The sequence below is a fragment of the Equus asinus genome, chromosome 15 (assembly GCF_041296235.1).
Source record: "Equus asinus isolate D_3611 breed Donkey chromosome 15, EquAss-T2T_v2, whole genome shotgun sequence".
NCBI lineage: Eukaryota > Metazoa > Chordata > Mammalia > Perissodactyla > Equidae > Equus > Equus asinus.
The window spans coordinates 21,078,177-21,102,166 of NC_091804.1; the positions used below are offsets into that span (position 1 = coordinate 21,078,177).

The 23,990-nt window shown below is 57.2% G+C and overlaps 1 protein-coding gene across 5 annotated transcripts in view; it reads right to left on the reverse strand.

Moving 5' to 3' along the window:
• LOC106823033 (tyrosine-protein phosphatase non-receptor type substrate 1) overlaps window positions 1–5,071 on the reverse strand; it is a 42,214-nt gene extending 37,143 nt beyond the window's left edge. Inside the window, exons 1-2 of one of the 5 annotated variants that reach the window (XM_044747925.2) lie at window positions 4,932–5,071; window positions 4,055–4,142 (exon numbers count right to left, since the gene is read on the reverse strand). In XM_044747925.2, coding sequence (XP_044603860.1) covers window positions 4,055–4,133 — 79 coding nt within the window. In that variant the 5' untranslated portion in view covers window positions 4,134–4,142; window positions 4,932–5,071. Of the gene's footprint in view, window positions 1–4,054; window positions 4,143–4,421; window positions 4,658–4,743; window positions 4,892–4,931 lie in introns of those variants that run through there. The other 4 variants (XM_044747924.2, XM_044747922.2, XM_044747923.2 and 1 more) reach the window with 4 other exon arrangements.
• Window positions 5,072–23,990: the final 18,919 nt, after the last annotated feature.

The following is a 23,990-nucleotide window of genomic DNA, read 5'->3' on the forward strand; positions in this document are numbered from 1 at the left end:
AGCCTCAGCAGGGCAGGTAAAGTCCTGAGGGGAGGGCTCGGGAGGAAGAGGCCCCTTGGAACACAGGGCAGCGCAAATTGGACCACGAAGGATGAGGAGCATTTGGACATCGGAAGATAAGGAGATACAGGGAAGGACATCTCCGATGACAGGAACGGCATAGGCAAAGGCACAGAGATGTGAGAGTTTAGCTGAGGGCATGGGTTTGTACAAAAGCATTTCCCAAACTGGGTGAGGCCGCATGTTAATGGGTGTTACACAAACCAAACGCCTCTTATTCATATGTTTGGGGAACATTGGAGTAAACAGGTTCCAACTTGGGATTCCAAAACCGCAGGCCTCCTCAGGGTCTTTTAGATGCTAACGGGCTTGAGTAGCCAGGAAAGCTTGGCCTGTGGGGAGGCGGCCTGGGGACCTTGCAGCATCTCAACAGGCCAGCTCTTTGGAAAAGACCAGGGCTGAGAAATAAGGCCTGTCAGGGAGGAAACCCAGGCCCCGTTACAGTTTGGGTTTTTTTTAAAGAAAACTTGGACCCACTCAACAGTTTTGAGCAGGGGAGTGACATGCTCTGGATTGTGTTGACAGGCCAGAAATCTGAGCACATTTGAAATGGGGGGGGGGAGCCTACCATCAGTCCAAGACTACAAATAAGAAAATAACCTGTCGCACAGAGCCATTGGAAGCCTCGCGCGCGCGTGTGGGATCCGCACAACAGTTTTAGACTCCTTCCTCTCACTCACCCCCTCTCCATCTGTCGCAAAGGGCACCAGGAAGAGGCAAGGAGGAATATTCCAGCTCTGGGGGCTCCAGAGCTCGGCGGCCCAGGTTGGGGGGTTCTGACGGGAGCCGCATCGCTGGCTCCTATGAGTCGTTACTGTGAGGGCCAAGGGGCTGCCAGGGTCTCTATCCTCAGTGCGCTCTCAGAGAAGCGCTGTGACTCAGTTAGAACTTTCTGCCCCAGAAGGAACCCTTCCACAAACCAGGTCCTGAGCCTGAAGGGGCCCCTCCCGCCGTCTCCAGCTCGGCCTAAGGAATTGTGATTACGTCAGGGAACTTCGTCCCTCAGAGGCCACCCAGCCAGGAGGCTGGGATACAAAACTCACTCACTCCTGGACAAGTCACCTCCTCCGTTTTGGACTCTATTTTCCTCTTCTGCAAAATGGGGAAATAACAGCCCACTGTGCTCTGCTTCACTGCCTGATGAGATCACACAGAAAGACGCTGTGCGTGCAGCCTGGAACGCAAGCAACACTCAACCATCATCGGTCCTCCCCACTTCTCCCAACACATGGTTCACTTTGGGACGTCCTACGTGCTGAATGACTCCAAGGACGGGAATGAATCACAGTGCGAGTCTCCTCTCCACGGGGTTGCTAAAGGAATAATTAATGCCAGAAAGCACCCAGAGCACGCCAGGCTCGAAAGGACCTTCTAACAGGCAGAGCCCATTGGAGCCAAAGCACCCCACTACCTGTTCTTGTGAAAGAGGAAGTGAGAGGAACTTCACCACTTGGGAAAGTACAGACAGCCACCAGCATGTCACCCTTTGCCAAAGGGCCAGGCGCTCACCAGAGGGCCTAGCTGTCCCCCCAAAGCCGGAAACCAAGCAAGAAGCCTGCAGGGTCAGTGGCAGGCGCTGCAGCTGCTGCAGAATCAGGCTGCCCAGGTATCCCCAAGCCCCGGACCCCTGCCCTTCTCCCAGTCTCAGAATCTCCCTCAGTAAAGTTGTTTTACGAAACAGACCTGTCGTTTGGCTCCAAGAACATAGGTTGGTGACTTTACTGGCATCTTTTTAGAATTTCCCTTTGGCAGCATTAGTGCTGAAACCAATCTTGAGAAACTTCTTGCCCTGCCTCCCCAACCAAGATAATTTACATGACCAGCCCCCTCCAGACGGCGATCATGTGAAGCCACAGCGATCATGTGACGCCTCCCGGGCTGACAGCTCTGCTGAGACACCAGTCGTCATTCAATCCCAAGCTGCCTTCCAAAGCTGACATTTGAGTTTCTCACTCGAACAAATCCATTTTCTTAGAAAATTGGACAACTGCCTCCTTCTACCTCTGTGCCCTTCTGTCCTGCCTCTCTTCTGCTTTGTCATAAATTTCACGCCTGGAGCAACCGAGGGAGGGGCCTGAAGCCCCATCCTTCAGCCAAACCAGGGAACTCCATGCCAGGGCCTGGCGTGTGACCAGGACCCCCCCCCCCCGTAGAACACAGAGCGAAGGATGCTGGGAGGTTTGAACTATGACGGGGACACCCCATCCCTTCCTCACCACCCTCAACCAAGAAATTTATTCTCACCTTCTAAGATTTATTTATTTCAAAGTTAATCTTGGCCCCTCTGCTGCTCCCACTTTTTCAGGCTATTGATGCTGAATGGATTGGAACGGAAGTTTTATGGCCTAATCTTTACCGTTTTACAGATTGTTTTTATAGGCAAAAGGGGGAGATTTGCTCACAAGAAGGGTGTTGGTGTTCCCAGCCAGGGCCCAGGAGAGGCAGGCTGCCCATCCGAACACTTGTTAATCAGTGTCACAGCTCATTTGCCAGGGCCTGAACCACAGGGTCCTGGGTGGAGAAGGGTCTGGAATAGACATTTAGAAATTAACTTGGGTCCAGTTCCCCGCTTCAGGAAAATGAAGCACTTCTGAAAGCCTCTCATGCATTTGCAGGCCAGGAAGGATGGCAGGGCAGGCCCTGGACTTGTGCAGGGTGTAAATGGCTGGCTCAGGCAGGAAGGAGCAGATCGGAGATGCCACTCGCCAGAGAGACACGAAATGTATCAGTGCTTCCTTCTGCCCAGCAAGGACCCAACTGTAACTGAAAGATCCGGGGTGCGGTAGGAGGATGCCTATGTGGATTCCCGGGGCTCAGGGGAAACTGCAGGGCAGAGAGAAGCTGCTGTCCACCCCCACCTCTCCCTCCACCCACTCTTTGCTAGCTCTCCCTTTCTCGGTGCTATCAGATGGTTGCCCGTCTCCAGGCAAATGCAGAAGGGGGGGGTGGTGGATACTGAGCTCATCTTTACCTCCTTCCTCAAGGGAGGGAGGTGCAGAGACCCCTCTGCTGGCAACACAGCTTCAAAAAACAAGTCCCATTCTTCTCCCCCACCCCAACTCTTGAATGCCGTTTCTCTGCCCCCACGCCCTCCCAGGAGACCGTGGTTTTGCAAAACCCCTTTAAGAAGCAGGACTCCTGAATGGTGACCTCACCCCTTGGCGAACACACGGCAGGGCAGCCTTCAGAGCCCACTGCTGGAGACAGCAGGCGTTTGATGCAGGCCAACAGAAAGGCTTGCTCAGAGCCACAGGTACAGCCCCATGGACCACCTGAACCGCAGGCAGCCGCCTGGAAAGCCTGGGGAAGGCAGGAGGAAGTGGGGGGCCGGCTGGGAGAGAAGCAAGGAGCAAGACCATCCAACCAGGGGCTTTGGCAACCAGTGAACAAGCGACGGTGTTTTCACATCGGGATCTGTTGCTCACAGCAGCTCACCCTAGGGTTACCGGGCCTCCTTTCCCCTCTCTCCACCAAACACAGGCTAACGCTGTTTTACTCCGTGCACCAGAGGGAGAGCTCACTCTTCCCTAATTGCACCAGCCTGTTTCTGTTCCATCCCAGGCAGTATCGGAGGACCTCTGCCCCCACTCCCTCTCTCAGACCCTAAAGTCAAACGTGTGGAAAACAGGTCCTGAGAAAGAGCTTCTAGAGAAGACAGGGCTCCTTGCTCTGAAAGCGGCTGACAGCCTGCCCCTCCCGTCAGATTGGGCAGGGGCCCGGTGAACCAACTCATCTGGGTATGTCCCAGGGCCTGGCACAGTGCCGCACACTCAGAGTGCAGAGAGACCAGCTTCTATCCTTGCTGTGTGACCTTGGGCAAGTCGCTGGCCCTCTCTGGGCCTCAGTTTCCGCATCTGTAACCCTGGCTACAGGCATTTCTCCCCCATTACTGCTCGACATTAGCCGAGAGGATCCCAGTGGCTCCCAGTGGCGGTCTGAGAGGCCTGAGCCCGCAGTTTGGGGACGGCAGCGGTGGAGCGTAGGGGGTGCTTACCTGTCCAGGCGCAGGACGCGGCGAGCAGCAGGCAGAGCAGCGGCCCGAGGCGGCCGGGGGCCGGGCCGGCGGGCTCCATGGGCCGCGGCTGCGGAGCGAGGAGGGAGAGCGGCCGTGAGTGCGCGCTCGGGCGGGCGCAGGCTGGAGCGGGGAAATGACTAAGACTCCCCCCTCTCCCCCCCACCTCCCCTCCCGGCCGGGCTTCCCCCCCCTCCCCGGAACGGGCGCCCGGAGCGGCTTAGGAGCTGCCGTCACCGCCACGATTTTCGGAGAGCTCCCCCTTCCCGGGAGAGACCGAGAGACAGGAGGGGGAGAGACCCCGAGCGCGAGCGCAATAAAGCCAGGACGGCCGGAGAGAGAAACAGACCCGGGGGAGCCAGGCGGAGAGCCAGGGGCGCGGAGAGCGAGCGGGGAGAGGGGGGAGCGCGAGCGAGCCAGGCGCGCGCAGCCCGAGACGCACCGCGCGGCCGAGGGGCACCACCGGCGGCCGAGGGGCGGCCCGGCCGGGTCCCCCCACCCCCGCCGCCCACCTGCCCCGCCCGGGCTCCTCGCGGCGCCGGCGGCTCGGCTCGCTCCGGCCCACAGTCCGGCCGCTGCGCCCGCCCTCCCGGCAGCCCGGCCCCCTCCCGCCTCCTCCCGCCTCCTCCCCCTGCCCGCCGGGGAGGCTGCGGGCTCGGCCGCGCCGGCACCTTGTCGCCTGGCGCCCGCCCGGGGAGGGAGCGAGGGCACCGGCGGCCCCGCGCCCCCGCCGCCCGCCCGGCTCCGGACTGGACGAGCCTCGGGCTCCAACAATGTGCCAGTTGCGAAGCCGCGCCGCTGCCCCGGCCCCGCGCTGTCCCCCTCGCCTGTCCCCTCCCGCCGCCCGCCGGGCTCGGACCTGCGCCGCCCGCGAGGGCTGGAAGGCGGGGGGAGCGCCGCCGGGGGCTGCCCAGAGGCCGGGCCCCCGCGCCACTTAGCGCAAACTTGTTTTCCTAAGGTCAGCGCCGCGAGCTGGCGACATCGTCCTCTTAAGGTGGACTGGGGAAGTTGTGGCCGACCCCCCTGGCCTCGGACTCCCGCCGCGGTTGGTCCCTGCTTCCCGCTGGGCAGCGGCTGGAGGCGGGGAAGGCGTGGGGGAGTGGAGGGGGACACGGGGGCGGGGGGTCTGCCTTTTGCCCCTTGCCAAGCGGCCTGTGCCCCACAGCTGAAGGCCCCTCTTTGGGGTGGGCGCCGGCCGGAGGGGCCCAAGTCTTTGAGAGCTGGGCCCGAGGTGGAGGAAAAGCAGGAAGTAAGTGAATGTAGGGGGAAGGGGGAGAGGAAGGAGAGAGTGATGGTACAAAAATAGCGTGTGTGTAGGAAGGACTTCGCTGCTGCCTGGAAAAGAGGCGCAGGGGGAGAGGCAGCTAGAGGGGGGCTGCGGCGGGGAAACCAGAGGGCAAGTGTCCGGTCCGGGCCTCCCTGGGCAGGTGGGCCCTCTCGGGCAGGGCAGGTGCCTCTCTGTCGGGGATGGCCCACTGGGGGGTGGGGAAGGCCCAGGCAGGGGTGTGGGGGGGAGAGGGGACACAAGGCCTGGGCTCCAGGGAGATGACAGACAGTGAGGAAGGTCAGGAAGAAAGAGCAGAGCAGGGGCCTGGAGGCGAGCACAGAGGCTCCCGTGAAAAAGCAACCATGTGCTCCTTTCTCTCCCTCTTTCCCCACAGGGCAGGCTGTGTTCCCAACAGCGGCCAGGTCCGTGTCAGGGAGTGGGCGTGCTGGTCACCTGGCAAAAGAAGGCTCCCCACTATGGGAAGGGAAGGGGTCCAAGACCCTCTGCCAACTGGAAGGTTTGGGGCTCGGAAGTAAGCAGTAACCAATTTTGCTTCACATGGTCAGTAAGAGGATGTGAATGAAGCAAGGTGGGAGAAGGGCCAGCCCTGTAAATGGAGGAGTCCTGGCCCAGAGAGGGAGTGAACTTGCCTAAGGCCGCACAGCAAGGCCTGGGATAGAAACAAGATTTGATTCCTGATTCTAAAGACCTTTGCAAAGTGACCCGCCGCCCCCCCCCACCCCCACCCCTGCGAAATGCCTGGTCCAGGTGTTGGGCTAAGACAGGGAAGGGGGCAGGGTGCCAGCGTTGAGAGCATGGAGCAGACTCCCTGGTTCAAATCCTGCCAGCCACCTCTGAAGGGCTGCATAGACTTGAGAAAATAACATTTCGGTGCCTCAGCTTTCTCATCTGAAATGAGGCCAACATGAGTATAAACCTAAAAAGGCTGGTGTGTGCGGATTAGATGACTTAATATTTGTACAACACTTTAAAAAGTGCCTAGCATGGACCAGGTGCCACATAAGCATCTGATAAATAAGCAACGTGTTTGGCAACAGTCCTCAGAACCCACAGGGCCCTGGGCAGTGTTTGAAGGGCAAGGGGTTTTCTTTTCTTTGGTTATGGGAGATACAATGACCCACACAAGGTCCCCGTCCATGAGGAATTTACATTTTAGTGGGGAGACAGATGTGTAGACTAGTAGAAATAATTAATGAACAACAGAACATGGAGCTTAGAGAGTGAGAAAGCTGTGTCGATTTAAATAAGGGTAAGGCCTTCCTGAGAAGCTGGAAGCTGAATCACAAGAAAGGCCAGCAAGGTGAGGATTTGGGGATTCACTGTTCCAGAAAGAGGGAGCAGCACATACAAAGGCCCTGGGGCCAGCTTGGCTGGAGGGAAATGAGCGAAGGATGGGGGAGCTTGGTCCAGCAGGGTGGCCTTGCAGACCTTGGTAAAGAGCCTGCATTTATTCTGCAGATAGGAAATCTTTGGGGGGCTTTAAGCAGGGGAGCCCCTTGGTCTGGTTTGTGTGTCTAAAAGGCCACTCTGGCTGAGAGTGGAGGGTGGGCTTGAGGGAAGGGAGCATGGAATCAGGGCACCAGTGAGGAGTTTGTTCTGGGGTCCTCTTAGTATCTGAGGTCCGGGGAGGGAGTCTCCAACTCTTCAGGCGACATCCCACCAAGCTGATGTGACCAGCTGAGGCTCCTGGGAAAATCCATCACCCAAATCCGTCTGGGGTGGGAGTGGGGTCAGGGGCTGCTGCTGAAGGTCAGAGATGAAGTGGACTCCTGGCCTGGGCTTCCAGAAGGCTCTGCCATTCGCTGTTCCCCAGGACACACACACACACACCCCTGCCCTGGATTAGGATGCTGTGGATTAGGCCAGGCTAATCATTGCATCACCTGCTATTTATATACAGCACTTTTGGCAAAGGCGTCCAGGAGGGCTGCCCAGCATGGGGGCCAGTTTCATCCTCAGGCTTCAACCTCTGCCTCAGGAGGGGACCTGGGCCCTTGTCTCCTGATCCAGCATCCACATAAAAATCACCCTTGACTGACTGTCAAGGCTGGGAGGTCATTGAGACCGTTGGGCAGCTGGGTATTGGAGGTCACACAGAAAGATTATGGCAGATAACTGAGGTGAGTCAGCCACCTCCATGGGAGCCGTCCTGGGCTGCCCTGGATGAAAATCGATCTGCCTTATACATGTACCATTCATTCACGCTCTCACTCACGATATTTATTAAGCATCTACTAGGGGCCAGGCTCCGTGCTAGGCACTGGGGATGCAGCAGATGGGAAACAAGAGACAAAAACTCTGGCCCCCTGAGGAGGAGCTGACACTCTAGTGGGGCAAACAAATAGGTTTGTAAAATATTTAGTCTCCCCGATGCGGGTAAGTTTACAGGGGGAAATAAAGCGGGGAAGGTGCCCAGGGCCAATGAGAGGGGAGAGGAGGGGCTCAGAGAGGCCTCAGAGGAGGTGATATTTGAGCAGAGACCTGAGCGAAGGCCATGGGAAGCCCTCGGTGGCTCCATCCTTGCATTGCCAGTGCAGTCTGCCGGCACATCCCGCGGGCTCCACCTTCCTCGCGTCTAGAAGCAAACCACTTCTCAGTGCCTCTGCTGCTACCGCCCTGGCTGCACCTCCACCGTCTCCCACCCGGGCACCATCTTTCCACCCTGGTGCCCCTCTACCCCATCCATTCTCCGCTCAGCAGCCAGAGGGATCCTTTCGTAGAAGTCAGATCACATCCCTCTCCTGTTGTCCAGGGTGGGCTGGAGAGGAGACTGGAAAGAGCGCAAAGGGGCTTCAAAGGCAAGACTCTGTCAATTTGACTTATGAATTGACTTTACGAGCCTCAGTCTCTTCATCTGTGAAATAGGAATAAGCAGGTCCCCGTGATAGGAGGGGTCGGCAGTGACATAGATGTGAAACCAACCAACTGTGGAGGGAGTGTCTCTGGAGTCTGCCTCTGCAGGTGGGGTCCTGGCGCCCAGTGTGTACCGGGCCCTTCCATGTGGGTCACCTCATTGAAGCCTCAGGAATCCCACTATGGTCCCCAAGGTGAGGAAACCAGAGACTGGACCAGGGTGACTCGGCCTGGGCCTGCTGGAACCTGCAGGGACCCAGCTCTGCCTGGCGCCGGCCCTGCCCGGGCTCCGCTCCTCGCTTCCCATAGCCCTGGGCTGGCGTCAGCCCACAGGCCCGCCAGGCCGCCTTTGTGTGGGGCCTGTCAGGAGGCTAGAGCTGCCAACGACCTATTTTTCTGGGCAAGAGGAGCCATTTGGAGTTAGAGGCCTCAGCTGTGGAGCCAGAACAATAAAAATAAAAACAGTAAGGATTCCTGGACCGGGGAATGAACTGCCCCAGAGAGGAGCTGCTGACGGGCTGGAGAGAAAGCGGGTGGGGGGCAGGAGCTGCGGGTGTCCTTACTGCGCCCCTGCTCTGTTCTCTGACCCGTAGTGGATTGTCCCCAAGGCTCACGGCAGCCATTTTATAGCCGCGGAAGCTGAAGTTCAGAGGGATGGAGTGACTTGCCCGGGACACACAGCTGGCGAGTGGCCCAGCCAGTGAGAATTTGAACTCAGTTCTCCGAGTAGTAACAACAGTTCCCATTTGTTCAGCATCTGCCATGCTTTACAGGCACGTTCTTGTGACATTCATACCACACCTGGGAGGGGGTGCTAATAATTCCTCCATTGGTCAGTCCAGCCCAGGGGCCCAGTGCCAGGCTCTGGAAGCACATCCTCTGGCACAAACCCCAGCGCAGCCTCAGACTAGCCATGGAGCAAGTTACTTTCTCATCTGTGCCTCAGTTGCCTAGATTTGGGGATTGATAGAACCACACCTTAAAAAGTTTCTTGTAAGGGTTAAATGTGTTAATGCAGGAAAAGATGTTGGCTATTGCCATTGTTTTCTCCTGGCATGGTGGCCCCAGGGCCTTCAACAGTAAACAGTAGGTTGTCAATAAATATGTATTCAATTAAACAAGTGACCTGCCCGAGATCCCGCAGTAAGAAATCGGCAGAGCCTGGATTTGAAGGTGGGTCTCTGCGAGCCTGCGTGTGAATGCATCCCGCTTATAATCACCTCTGCACAGCCTCCCATCTTTCCCCCACGGCTGCTTGGGAAGCAGGGCTGTGGTTCTCCAGCTGAGCAGGCGTGAGCATCACCTGGAGGGATGGTTAAACACGGATCCCAGGGCCCCACCCTCAGAGTGTCTGATTCAGTAGGTCTCAGGGGACGTCTGAGAATTTGCATTTCTCACAAGGTCCCCGGGTGATGCTGAGGCTGCAGGTTGGGGACCATGCTTTGAGAACCGCTGAATACACTGGTGGGAATGTTTCATGGGCCCCATCCCAGCTTTCCTGTTGGTCTGTCAGTGTTCTGTCTATCCCTGTGTTTCCCCACCCAGGAGAAAGCAAAGGGGGCAACAGCCCCCGCTCAGTGACTGCAGCCAGTGCCCCGGAGCTGAGAGACTGTGACAGATCACGGAGCCAGGGCCTGGGGGAGCCGTGCTGTAATTAGAGCTTTGCGGGGAAGTCAGCGACTAAGCAACTTGGCAGGCCGGCAGGCAGCCCGCCTGAGCTCGTCAGGGGTGGGACGGCGCTGTCAGGCCCTAAACACTGTTCTCAGGCTCTGGGGATCTGGCTCTACCCGGAGCCGAGCCCAGCTGCGCGGAGCCGAGCCTCCCCCACACGTCTGGGTGGGGGTCCCCTGCAGGGGGGTGATGCAAGGACTGGCATCAGGACACAGAGCTGACGCCCCAGCGTCCACCGGAGACCTGAGTTCAAGTGCTGACTCTGCCCCATTAGGACGCTGGTCGTAGCCAAGACGTAGGGGCGCGTGCCAAGCCCAGGCCTGAAGGATTTCAGCGGATTCCTCCCACTCCTCGCTCCCCCTCTTACGTGGACACAATTCTTACCCCCATTTCGCAGATGAGAAAACTGAGGCACAGAGAGGTTAAGGAGCTTGTGCAAAAGCACACAGCTTGTAAGCTGCAGAGTTAGGCTCTGAATCTGGGAGTTCTCATTCTCCAGCCCCTACTCCCAACCTCTGCCCATTCTGACTTCTACTTTGAAACGAGCCAGGGGACCCCGCAGTGCCCTCTCTGGGTATCCCTCACCACCGAGGGGCTGGCTTGACGATTTCCAGGCCCTCTGTGGTGCCCAGCACTGGGCCTGTTGATGCGATGTAGACAGGCAGGTATCTGGTGACTGAAATAAGGAATGGACACAGGAGTCCGTCTCTCCCCAGCTGTGATGGGACAACACAGCCCAGCGGCTGAGAGATGTGCGGTCATCTAGGCTCTGCCCCTCCCCAGCTGGGTGATCTTGGGGGGCGGGTCTCAGCCTTCGTGTCCTCATCTGAAAACAGGTTGAGAGCAGGATTGATGGATAGAAAGGAGGGGGCTGGTGAGAGAGAGAGACAGACAGACAGACAGGCAGAATCAGCACTGCCAGCCGAGACCTGTGTCTGGCCCCTGCCTCTGTCCCATCCTCTGCATCTTGGTTCCACTCTTGCTCAGGCAAAACACCTTGGCGTCCTCCTTGAGACCTCTCTTTCTCTTCCTCCCCTCTCAGTCCTGCTGGCCCATCCTCTTGGCTCTACCTTCAAAATAGACCCGGAATCTGACCACTGCTTACCCCTGTATCACCCTCTGGCCCCACCCACCTCCATCTCTGGGCTGGATTAATGCAGTCACCTCCTCACTGGTTTCCTCCTTCCTGACTGGAGTCCCCATCTTGTCCCTCCTTCAATCAAAACCCCCCAAAGCTCTCAATGTGGCCCACAAGGCCCCATGTGATCCCAGTGACCACCCCCTCCCTCCCCCTTGCTCCCTCCACTCCAGCCATACTCTTCTTCTCTGTATACCCTGAACATGCCCAGCAGGCACTCACCTCAGGCCCTTTGCACTTGCTGCTCCCAGAGCCCTCTCTTCCCAGCTAACTGCCTGGTTTGCTCTGTCTCTTCCTTTGGGTCTCTGCTCAAATGTCCCCTCCTCAGAGAAGCCTGTCCCCACCGCTCTATCTAAAAGTGTCCCATCATTTCTTATCCCTTTACCCCACTTTATTTTTCTTGATAGCATGTAAACATTATCTACTTCTTGTTTGCTATGGCTTTCCCCAACTCAAGTTTGAGCCCCCCGCAGGGTCTTTGTGTTTCTTCTCCAGCACCAGGAGCTGTGCCTACACGGAGAGGGCCTCAGGGCCTCCACAGACAGCTGCTGCCAGCGAAAGGTGGAGTCGGGCAGCGAGCAGCTCTGCCCATGAGGCCGAGGGGTGCAGGCTGCTCTGCCCCAGTGGCCCAGCTTGGCCTGGGCTTCCTCGAGGAACAGATGTCCTCATTGAACTGGGTTCCCTTCCCAGGCAGAGACGCCAGGACTCCAGTTGGCCTCATTCCTGTTCCCGAGAGGAAGTATCCATCCCCAGGCAGGAAGCGGCCTGGCTCCCAGGGAAAGTCACACACAGCACTTTCTCTGCTCCCAGCTTCGGATGACCTTGGGGCAGCGGATGGCCACGCCGGCCTCCACTCGGCCACTGCCACTGGAGCAAGGAGGAAGGTGGGCTGGGAAGTCCCGTAGGGCTCTTTGGCCTGTTGCCTCATCGGAGCCTCGCAGCCTTGCTGCATGCGGCAGGGCGTGGATCAGCCTCACCTGGCTGGAGTCCGTTCTTCTCGCTTCTCCGCATTGTGCAGACGAGCAGACAGAGGCTGTGTGAGGGGCAGAGCCTGCCTGGGTCAGTGGCAAACAAGGTCTTTTGATACTAAATCCCATTCCGCATCCTTATCCCCAATCCCCCTCCCCGGCCCCCAATCCCTGGGCACTGGGTCGCCTCATCCCTGAAATTCACCACCAGCATCCCCTCCCTCCCTGAGTCTCGTTCCCTGTCCAGAGAGAAAGCAGCGACTGTCCCATGTGATAGGTGAGGAGACCGAGGCGCAGAGACGGACGCGGGCTGGCCAAGTCTCACCGCCTAGAAGCATGGCGGGCCGAAGCAGAAAAGGTTAGTCTGCATTCGTCCTCCTGGTGTTTCTTCTCATTTCCAGCAAATAACTGGGCTTAGTAAATCGGTACTGAGGGATTTTGGCTGAAGGGTGCGCCTAGTAAGGCCCGCTTAGTTTTCAGTAAAGTCTAAAACTGAAGAAATAACCAGAGAGAATTGGGACAGTCTGGAGGAGAGGAGAAGGCAATGGAGAAGCTGAGGGTCCCAGACGGGCGGAGGGTGCTGCCCGTCCCTCCGCAGGACTGGTGGATCGGGGCAGGGCCTCTGGGGCAGGCCTCACAGTGACCCGGGAGCTAGACCTGGGTTCCACGGCCTCTGTGTCCCCACAGGCCCCACAGCCTCACAGTGCTGCTGAGGCAGCTGGGTCCCGCGGGGTGGTACAATGGGCATGGCCTTCATTCAGTCAACAGATATTGATGGAACACCTACTATGGGCCAGCTGGGTGATGGAGGCATTCGCCTTCTAGTGGGAGAGATGGAAAAATGAACACACGAGGTATGAAATACACTGTATACTCCATAGGCAATGATGGCTGGTGACAAAAATGAAGCAGGGTGAGGCACAGAGACTGATGGTGGCGAGGCGGGCTGCTAATCTATGCAGGGTGGCGGGGAGGCTCTTGCTCAGGGAATGGAATTTCCTAAAGGAAGTAAGAGGGAGAGCCATAGGAATATTGACAAAAGGAACAGCCAGTGCAAAGGCCCTGGGGTGGGGTGTTCAAGCACATGGGGGTAGCTGGGAGACCAGAGCTGAGTGAGTGAGAGGAGTGTAGGGGGAGACAAGGCTGGAGAGGAAGCAGAGCCTGGTCCTCACAGCCTCACAGGAAAGGCCTTTGGCTTTTACTTAGAGCAAGATGGGGCCCAGGAGCTACAGGGAAAGCAGCATAGACAGATCCCTGGAAGGCACTCAGATTTTCTGGGACTCGTTTAAGACTCTGGAACTGAGCCAGCTCTGGAGAGGAGGGAGCCCCCAGAATGACCAGGGTTGGGCTTGCTTCCCATCCTCCCAATGGGATAGGATCACAGAGCAGCTGAATTGAACATAATGCAGGGCTTCTCAAACTTTAACCTTGCTTAATGTAGATTCTGACTCAGTGGGTCCGGGGTGGGGCCTGAGATTTTGCATTTCAAACAAACTCTCAGGTGCAGCCGAAGCTGCTGGTCCAAGGACCACACTTTGAGGAGCAGGGTGCCGTGTCCTGCCTGCTGCTCCGTTTCAAGCCTAAAACCTTTCGGGATCTGTTTGAGGCTCTTGACAAATTCTGTAGCCCCTCCCGCTCGGCTGAGGGCCTGAACCTTGCGCCTGTTGCCTACAGGACCAGGATGGGTCTTTCTCCTTGGCCCCACCCGCTCCGCGCGAGCCCCCCTTCCGGGCCTGACGTGGGCTTGTCAGGGTGCAGCAATGGGCCCGGAGCCGCCTGCTGCAGGGGTCATGACTTTGGGAAGACTTTGCCCTCCGTGCTTCCGTTTCTTATCTGTAAAAGGGGAAAAACATGATAGCCTTTTTTACAGGGTTGTTTTGAAGATTCAAAGAAATAATATATATCGAAAGGAGTTATGTCACTCTCCCTCCAATTCCACTTGTCCTTTAAGATAGTGATCTATGTATTTTCATCTCATTTTTTCAAGTTTTTCTATTTTTGTGTATGTTCTGTGAAGTACATATTAGCCAAAAAAGTATATAATAGTTTATAAATAAACATACGTTCTGGGTGCATGTTTAAAATGTTCTTCCTGATAGGGAATATGATAAAAATAATTTTGAAGACCACTGTTTTGAATCCCAGTGGAATTGACAGAAGTAGAGAATATTAGAGCTGGAGGAGATTTTAAAGGCCTTCAGTTCCCCCAGCACTCCCTCTCCCACCTGATACACAAACCTCTCTGTTATACTAGATTGCCGCTAACAATGGGGAGCTCACTACCTTTCTGGGCATTCTATACTGTACGGCTCTGGGAACAGTTTCCTGAACTCAATGCTGACATGAGCTCCAGCTGCTCCTGAGCCCCCACGGCCTAAGTGAACTGCTCCCTCCTGCTCCACTGTCACAGCTCTGGGCTCTCCCAAGGGCCCAAAGCCAGGCTGTGTGCATAGTAGGCCTTCAATAATATCCCATGAATGAGTCGGGGTGGGAGGGGGATGAGAACAGAATGAGGAGGGTGACTTTCCCACCAATTCTCATCTGGAGGGTGCCCTAACAACTTGGCGCTGTGTCCCCCTGGGAGTGTGTCATTATATGTAATAGACATCTGTCTGTCTGGGCTTGTTTGCATGTGTGCGTGTACTGCTCTGCACGGCTTTGTCTCTGGATGCGTGTGTGTATGTGCGTTGCACTGCAAATATCCATGTGTGCTGTGCATGTCTCTCTCTGTGTCTTTGTGTGTCTGGGTGCCTGGGGCCTTTCTTTGTGTGTTTCACGGTGTGCGTGTGTCCGAGTGTGCATGTGAGTCTCCCTGCCGCTGCCCAGCCCCTGCTCAGGGAGCCGGCTGACTCTCTGCAGCCTGGTCGACTTAAGGCCGTCTGAGTGGCAGGCAGCAAGGGTTTCACACCCTCCTCTCCCGCTCGGCTGTGCTAATCACTGGGTTACATGCAGATGGCAAATGTGCGGCTGCCAGGCTTGGAGGAGGGCCCGCGGAGGGGTGTGCAGAGCAGCAGACACCGAGGAACGAGAAGACAATCTAAAGGCAGAAAGGGAAAACCAGCCTGCTTGGCTGTGGAGTTAGGGGTGCGGCGTTCTCTCCAGAGGCATGGATTTTATTACGAGCACGTGATGGCCGTGATGTTTTCCTTCCTCTAATGGAGCTAGAGTCTTAGAATCACAGGATTCTAGAATCTTAGGCTTCTGGATCTATAGAATTCTAGAATCTCAGGCTTCTGGATCTATAGAATTCTAGAATCTCAGCCTCATGCAACTCTAGACTCTTAGAACCATAGTCAAGGATTCTAATCTTCCTGGGATCCGAGCACACTCAAACGTGTTCTCTTCCTCCCCTTCTCTTGGCTTTCTTTCGTACCGAATCATTGCTCAGGAATGACCTTGAAAATTCATCTAGTCCACACCCCTGCCCCCAGCCACCCGGGGGGGCGGGGTTCCGGGCAGGGCAGTGGAGAGACAGGCCCTGTCAGTGGGGACGTTCTTGGGGATATCGGACTGGATTCTGCCCTTGCCAAGGACTTGTCTCCTGAGTGGTCTGGGTTCTCTGGTTACCCCCGCCACCTTCTGCCTGCCTGGACTGCGTTCCCCTCAAACACAAAGGCGCCTGTGTTCCCAGGGCATGTTTTCAGCCGTTCAGGAGCTGGCACAGCAGGCTGCAGGTGTGAGGAGAGCCAAGGGGCGGGGCTCCTCTGAGGTCCTCAGCCTGGAGGCTCAGGAACCCAACCCGGGGTGGGGTGGGCGGCTAACCGGGCGGCCACATTCCCCAGAACATCCACTGGGGTATCTCCTGCCCCTCATTGCTTCTCAGGATGGCAGCTTAAAAGGCCAGACTAGGTCTTATCCCAGGGATGCTGGGAGCCACGGACTGTCCCAGAAGGAGGTCACTCCACTGTACTTTGAATTCCTTATGACTTATGCAAACTCCTCAGCGTGGCAGCTGTTCAGGCCCTGACTACTACCCATTCCATCCCTCCCTCCCACACGTGTCCAGGCACACTGAACTCCTTGCTTAGCTTGAATCTATTTTACTTCTTCACGCCTCCGAATCTTTGTGTAGGCTTTTTCCTTTCAGCTTCTCCTTCATGGTGCAAACTCATTCATCCATGGAGTGCAGGCTCCTGCTCAATTGTAAGTGCCAGGAGAGAGAGTTTGACTTAATTAATACTTTATTTCCCAGAATCTACAACAATGTTTGGCACGCAGTAGGTATTCAATAAATGTTTGTTGAATGACCAACTACTTGAACGTATCCTTCAAAATCGGCTTATTTCCCCTCTGAAGGCTCTATGACACATGTTTCCCTGGGACCGGCACCACCCCTAGGATTACCTGCAGCCCAGAACTTCACGACACTACACCGTGAATCTTTGCTTACTTAGTCCTCTTTACTAGACGGGAAACTCCTTGAAGCTGGGACCATATCTAGTCAATCCTTCTACCTGCAGCATCCAGTCCAGAGCCTGGCACCCAGCAGGTGCCCAGGAAATGCAGAGCAGTTGCCAGCAGTCCAGCTTGGTCACTTGAAATCCCCTGTTGGTCCCAACTGTGAGCACTGGTCCAAGCTGTTGGCAGCATCTGCTTCAAAGTCTCGTTTGCAATTATACGTTCCCCGGCTCTTGCCACTTAATATTTAATAACCGGGTGGCTGGCCTTCTCTGGCAGCCACTTAAGCCCTTGATTGCCTCTTGTCTGAACCTGGCCCTGGGTGAGGCAGGGACCACACTGGGGTTAAGTATAAAGCCCGAATCCTGAGTCTGGGGCCAGCAGGAGGCTGGAGCCTGAGGGACAGGAGGGAAAAATGCCCGCTGGCTTGAGGCTCCTGGATGACCTCACCAGAGAAGGTGGGTTGGGCATTGGCTCCAGCTGGCTCCACCTCTCCTCCCCGCCACATAAGGCTGTGCCTCCTCGTCCCCTCGTGGGCTGTGGAGGAGGAGGCAGGAAAAATGTCAATGGGATCTTCCTTGACTCACATCCGAGCTACGAGAGGAGGGAGAAAGGGGGATTCCGCCAGGGCTGTGTCCCAGGAGGAAAGGTGGATCTATGCTGTGTGGCTCGGCCCCCAGGAGCCAGCACCTGTTCATGTGGGAGCCCATGGTGCCACGGAATGGGGGCTGGCAGCCACGCTGGCCTCTCCTGGCTTAGGGCTGGGGACTCCTTCCAAGTTGGCTTTGGAAGGAGATGTGTCAGTGCTGATGACCTGACCCTGGGGATCGCCCAAGCTGCCGCCCAGCTCTGGGAAATCCTGCAGGCCTGGGGAGGCCGGGGTCCCCTCTGCAGGCCAACCTCTGCGGGCTTGCTGGGGCAGGAACAGCAAGTGGAAAGGTTCTGAGTTTGGACTGTCGGCACCACTGAAGCCGCGGGGTCCAGGGGAGGGTCAGGAAACGGCCCTCGGAGTCCGTTTCTCAGCGGATGCTGGGAAGGTGCTGATGGAATCCATGCCGGGGAATCTTGCAGGCGTTTCAGATCCCAGAGGGGATTTTCCAGGGTCAGAAGACTCCATTTCTGGGTCTCGCTCTGCCTGTAACAAACCCAGTGACACCGGGCAAGTCCCTGCCTGGTGTTCACGTTGTCACTGCACACGTTGGATAGCATGATGCTCTGACCCCTTCCAGCGTGGAGAGTCTTCCCTTCTTGCCTGAGCAGTCATCTGATGCAACTCAGGAAACGGAGAGCAGAAATGCCAGGGTGTGGTCTGCAGGGCGGGTCCCTTTACAAGGTCGGGCTCGGTGCAGAACGCTCTGCTTTTATGACGGGCGCTATTTATCCAGCACTTCCTATGTGCAAGATGCCATGCGAAATAAATCCTTCACTGACACACCTAATCTCACTTAATCCCTGTCATCCCTGTCCCCTCTCCTTCCCTCACCTCCTTATCCATCCACTGGGCCTATGGACAGCATCTTTAAACCTAGTTCCAGTCGTTTGCTCCTGCCCACCTCCCCCAGTGCCACCCTTACCAATGGCCATCTGCTCCCACCTGCAGCTGCACCAGCCTCCTCTCAGCTCTCCTGCTCCCGTCCTGGCCCCTGCAGTCCATCCCCAACCAGCAGCCGGGAGGCCTTGGAACAATCTACATTGGATCCTGTTCCTCCCCTGCTTTTGAACCTCCAGGGGCTGCCGTGGTGTTTAAAATAAAACCCAAATGCTACAGCCGACACTGCTTTATATACCCGGTTCCTCCATCCTCTCCATCCTGAGGTTGTACCATCCTCGCCGCCCACTGTGCTTCAGCCACACTAGCCTCCTTGGCTGTCCTCGACGTGCTGGTCAAGTCTAACCCGGGCCTCTGTGCCTGCTGTCCCCTCTTCCTCAGTCCTTCTCATGACTGCTGGCAACTGGAGGTGCCAGGGATGCGCTCCTTGATTTTGCCCCCAGCTGGGTCTCCTGCCTTGAGGCTGGGGGCTGAGCATCTAGGATGAAGCCCACCTTCACCCACACCCCTCTGCCCAAAGGCCACCCCCTGCAGTTCCTGTCTGGGCTGCTGAGCCCCCAGGAGGCCCCCAGGCAGGTTGCTGGTCAGTGATCTCAGCCCCCTACCCTGTGGGTTTCCCACATTCCTTCCCTCTGCCGCAGTGGCTCGGCAGGCATTGCTACACAAGTTAATGGAATAACAAGACACTTTACCCATTATCTGATGCAAATATCTTTTGTTGCCAGCGCCAGCTTTACAGCTCTGATCTCCCCACGGCCTAGCCCCTGGGCCTCCTGCTCCAGGCCCCCCGCCAGGCCAGGGGGAACCCCCTAGAATCCCAGCCAGGAGGGGGTCAGGAGTTATCAGCCCTCCTTCCAGCTACCTTCCAGCGAAGCCCGCTGTGTGCAGGCCTTTCACATACTTAATCTTCACATAATTACGTGCAGTTCTGCCCCCCATTGTGTAGACTTGGAGACGGAAGTCTGCGTTGCTGTCAAACGGGGCATGGTACAGTTGGGGTCTGGACATGTACCCCAGGGCTTGACCCCATCCCCCACTCATTCCTTAGGACTTTATCCTTCTGATCCCTCAAACCTTGTCTCTATTAGTCACATACTAGCATCTCTCTTTACAGATGAAGAGGAGGAGGTGACTTGCTCACAGCCACACTATTGGGACTCTGTGCTCTTGCTAGGGAGCCAGGAAGTTGGACATGTGAGTGTAGGGGTGCAGTGGGGGGTAGGATAGCTCCCAAAGCTTGACCCCTTGGAAGCTTCCATCCCGTGACCCCACCCTGCCAAAACCCGCCTGGCCTAGTTCTTATTTAGTGCCTCATGCGCGCACAGGGAACCTGGAAGGTGTTGGCGTCACTGGGACAGAAGACGGCTCTTCTCCAAATGATAGTGTGAATCTCCGAGGACGGACAGCAGGACAAGCAGCACCTCCCCCTCCCACCCGTCTCTCCTCCCACCCATCTCCCCCTCCCCTCCCCGCTGAGGATGTGGGGAGGAGAGATGGGTGTGACAGTGCACAGGGAGAGGTCTGGTCAAGGAGGTGGGACACCTGGTGCAGGCAAAGGCTGGGAGGCTAGAATGCGAGGGTCCTCCCCTCGTCACTTCAGCTCTCGGTGGGTGACCCCACGTGTCCTCAGCCTTGAAGCTGCGCCCACCCTGTGACTCCCACCCAGTATCTCCAGCTTCTTCCTGGACAGCCCTCCTAGGTGCCCACTGGCCTTCAGACTCAAAGTGCCCGTAGAGGAGCTCACCGCCTCCCCTAACTGCTCTCCTCCTCCTGGGTGCCCTTGTCCTCCCAGTTTCCAGAATTTTCTCACACCCAGTTGCCTGCCTCCCTCTCCCTCTGTCTCCACAGCAGCCCGGCCCCAGTCCTGTCTGGTGTACCTCACATCTGCCCCACGCTCACTGTCGCTGCCCAGCTCAGCCGCACCTGCCCTGCCAGCCACAGGTCTCCCTGCCTGCAGTCTCTCCGTCTGCTTTCCGGCCTGCCCATATCACAGGTCTGGCTTTCTGAGTGCTGGCTGTGTCCTCCACCCTTCAGTGGCACCTCTGCCATCCTCAGGCTGTAGTCCAACTCCTTAGCCGGGACTTCAAGGCTTTCCTGAGTCACATGGCATTTCTCTGAACATGCCTCCGGGCGTTTGTATAAGAGCACCGTTCTTGCCACCTCTGCCCAGCAAACTCCTGCCCATCTGTCAGAGCCCAACTCTCGAGAGCCTCCTCTGAGAAGGCTTTTCCAACAAGCTCCCCCTGTGGTTGAGGGGTTACTCTCCTGTGCTTCCCCAGCCCGTGTGTGCCCCTCCCCTGGTGAACGTCGCCATGATGTTTGCGAACTGTGCCTGCTTCTTCCTTTCCTACAGCCGGTGGGCTCCAGGCCCGGCCTGGCGGGGAGGGGTGGGCAGTTGGGGACAGGACACTGACCTTAGCTTAGCAGGAAGAGCAGGGGCTCTGGAGCCTCCACCTCAGTGGACCTGGGTTCCAATCCTGCTCTGCCACTCTCTGGCTGTGCAACCTTGTACAAGGGAACTTAAGCTGCCTGTGCCTCAGTTTTCCCACCTGTAAAATGGGCAAAATAATCTTAATACCTCCTCCGTGGGGTTGCTTTGAGGATGAAATGAGCACAAAGCACGTGGAAGAGGACCTAGCACATAGTGGATGCTCATTAAACCGTCGTTCTCACCCTCCCCTCTGGATCCCACACGGGCAGCTCTTCTGAAGGTCTATTCACCGAACAAGTAAAAAGCTAGTTCTGTCTAGGTCAGAACTGTCTCTGAGCCAGCGGTTCTCAAACTCGGGTGAGCATCAGAATCAACCAGGATCATGTGAAAAAGGCAGGTTAGCAGCCCCGGCAGCTCCAGGATGGGCCAGAGTGAGGTGTCTAGCAAGCTCCCTGCGTCCCATTCTGATGCAGGTGGTCCGAGGCCAGACTCAGACCCTCTGCTCTGGGAGATGGTAAAGGAGGGCTTGGCCATGGCCACGGGACTCCAGTGACCAGCCCCTCCTCCCGCCATCTGCTGCCCCAGCAAGGAAGGCTTAGGATGTGGCAGAGCAGTCAAGGCCCTGCCTCTGGGACCAGGAGGCCTGGGTTCAACTCCTGGCTCCCCTCACCTGGGCAAGTGGCTTCCCCTCTCTGTGCCCCATTCTCCTCCTGAGAAATAGAGAACTTGCAAGTTCCCACCTCCCTATGGTGAGGCTTGCTGGCCTTCCCATCCAGAGACATCCCCAGAGTGAGACTTGGGGCGCTCAGCAAGCAAGGGCGGCTGGTACCTTTGCCCGCCCTGCAGCCGTTTGTCTTCGGAGGCCTGCTCTCTCTGAGTGTTTTATTTCTGCTGATGGATTCCAGCTCATGTTCCGGGCCTGCACCTGCATACCAATGCCGAGAGGACGGGCGGCCCAGGATCTGTCCTCGCCTGCTCTCTGCCAAGCCCCAGGCTGTGGGTTCCCAGCGGGCCCGGAAGTCCCAGGGCCTCCTGCGAGGCTGGGACCACCATGCCCTGTGGTGGCCGGAAGCAGCCAGGCTGCCGGCCCCTTTGACAGCGGCTGTCTCTGTGAGACGGTGGCTGCTGGGAGGTCTTCAGGGGACTTGGGAGCTGCTGGGACAATCGGTCGCTGTTTGGGGGAGTGAGGTTGGCAGGGCCTTGCCCCTCGGCACTGAGCCCCTTTCGAGCCCCTGCCAAGCCCGGGCCTGGTTTTCCACTGCCTGCCAGTTCCCGGGCACTCGGGGAGGGGCCCAGGGAGAGGCATTGCCCCTGGCTCCAGAGCCTTAGCTGTGGTCCAGGAGGAGGCCTGAGCAGGTTTGCAGAGCGGCAGATGTGCTCTGCCGGGGCCTTGCTGTCTGCCAGGCTGAAAGCAGAGAACTTAGAACCAGACCCCCCGCCCCAGACGCCGCCACTGGGCTGCCCGGGTCTGCACAGGCCACGAGGATGCAGACGGCCTGTGTGCTGGGTGACCCTACTCACGTGCTTTGAGTGAACAGAACAGAGTCTGCCCTCGTACAACCTACATTCTTGTACACAGAGATGGGAGTCAAAGCTGGAGACAGTGCAGGGGAGAAAAATAAAGCAGGACGAGGGGACACAGGGTGACGGTGCAGGGGCTATTTCTACCAGGCTGATGGTCTCTCTGAAAAGGTGATATTTGCGCTGAGAACTGAAGGGTGTGGGAGCGAGAGAGACTTGTGGATCGCTGGAGGAAAAGTGTTCAGGCAGAGGGAAGAGCATGTGCAAAGCTGCTAAGCAGGGAGAGGACCTGGCATGTTTGAGAAGAGCCTGGAGGCCAGTGTGGCTGGAGTGGAGGATGGAGAGGGAGACGGAGGTCGGTGAGGCCAGAGGGTGAAACACCTCACAACCTCCTGGGCAGTGGTCCCACCATCATCTGCATCTTACAGATGAGGAGACCGAGCTCAGAGAGGTTAGACAACTTGCCTGAGTAAACAGAGCTGGTAAACAGAGGCATCTGGATTCACACCCACCCATTCTGACGCACAGTCTCTTATCGCCGTGTTACTAAGATGCTTGATTATAAAGTACAGGGGGCACCTTGTAACCAGTGACCCTGGGTTCCCTGGGGGCTGGTTTGCTTCCCCTTTCACATTCGGTGGGGCTGTGTGCTGGGCACCCAGGAGCTGGGCCATCTCTCAGGACCTCCCTGGAGACCTGGAGTCTGACAGGCCAACTCTGTGCTTACTAGTCCTTGGGCTTTTCTGGGCCTTGGCTTGCTTACCTGTAAACTGGGCCTAATTCTTCCCCCTCAGAGGCCTGGCAGGGGGCAGATGAGCTCAGGTCGTGGGGGCGTGTTTAGAAAACACTTACCCCTACCCCTCCAGGCCTCTAAGGCTGTGCTCCTTAAACAGCCTTCCCAGGGGCTTCTGAAGCAGGGGACTGGAGGACCACCCTGGGGCAAAGCTGCTGTAAACCCTGGTACCAATGGGAGACGTGGCGGCCCCCTCCTGTCTCCTCCCAGGGTGCGCTTTGCTTGTCCTTCATGGCATCCATCATGCTTGTAATTACTTGTTTAGCATCTGTCTGCCTCTCTGGGCTGTGTGCTCCTTCTCGGCTGGCCTTGTTCATGGCTGGGTCCCTGGCACCGAGCAGCCTGCCTGGGGCGTAATAAATGTTTGTTGGGAAAACAAGCAAACAGGCGCCTGCTGCTGAATGAGTACAGGGATGGTCTCCGGAGCAGCTGGACTCAGTGTCTCCCCGAGGCCTGGGTTCTCACCCTGGCTGTGCAGCCACACTCTTCTTGTGTGTCCTTGGGCCAGTCACAGTGTCCTCTGGAAAATTAGACTGATCAGTGAGGAGGGGGAGGACGCAGAGGAGCCTGGAGAGTTCTAGAGGCACACCTGGGAACAGGTTCTAGGGAGAGGGAACTGCGTGAGCAAAGACAAGGGGGCACAGAGTGTGGCTTGTTCAGGGGACGCCAGACATCTGGGGCACCGGTGCTGTCCTACACTGTGGTGTGCAGCTGTGCTACTGTGCAAAGTGTGCTGTGTGTCTCAGTGTGCGTGTGTGTGTTTGGGAGTGTACATGAGTGTGGTGCGTGTCTCAGAGTCAGAGGGAGCTAAGGCACAGAGAAGGTGCAGTCTTCGCTTGATGCAGCTCAGAGGGAGGGTGGGAGGCAGTCTCCACCCCCTTGTGGGGACCAAGTCTGGGGGGCAGTGCTATGGAGTAGGGCACAGGGCAGGCCTCTCTGGGGAGCCCTTCGGGCCAGTGCTGGGGGCCTCGAAGATCAGGCTGAGCAACCCAGAGTTAGGCCTGGAGGCCCAAGGAGCCCAGAGAGGCCTCAAGGAGGGGAAATGCACCGGTCGGAGAGGCAGGGACGTTTGTTCCCCGGCTCCTGGCACTGTGGAGCAATCGTCGCCCTCGTGCCACTCACTTCTCCTTCCCTTCCACGCACAGGAACCCAGCCCTGTGTTTCTCAACTGGGGTCAGAGGTTGGGCAGCTTAGCTTGGTGGCTGGTTGTGTGTGTGTGCCTGCACATGTGTGTGTGTGTGTGTGTGTGTGTGTGCTTGCATGTGTGTGTTCGAGGGTGACTCAGAGAGGACCCCGCGCCTTTGTGAG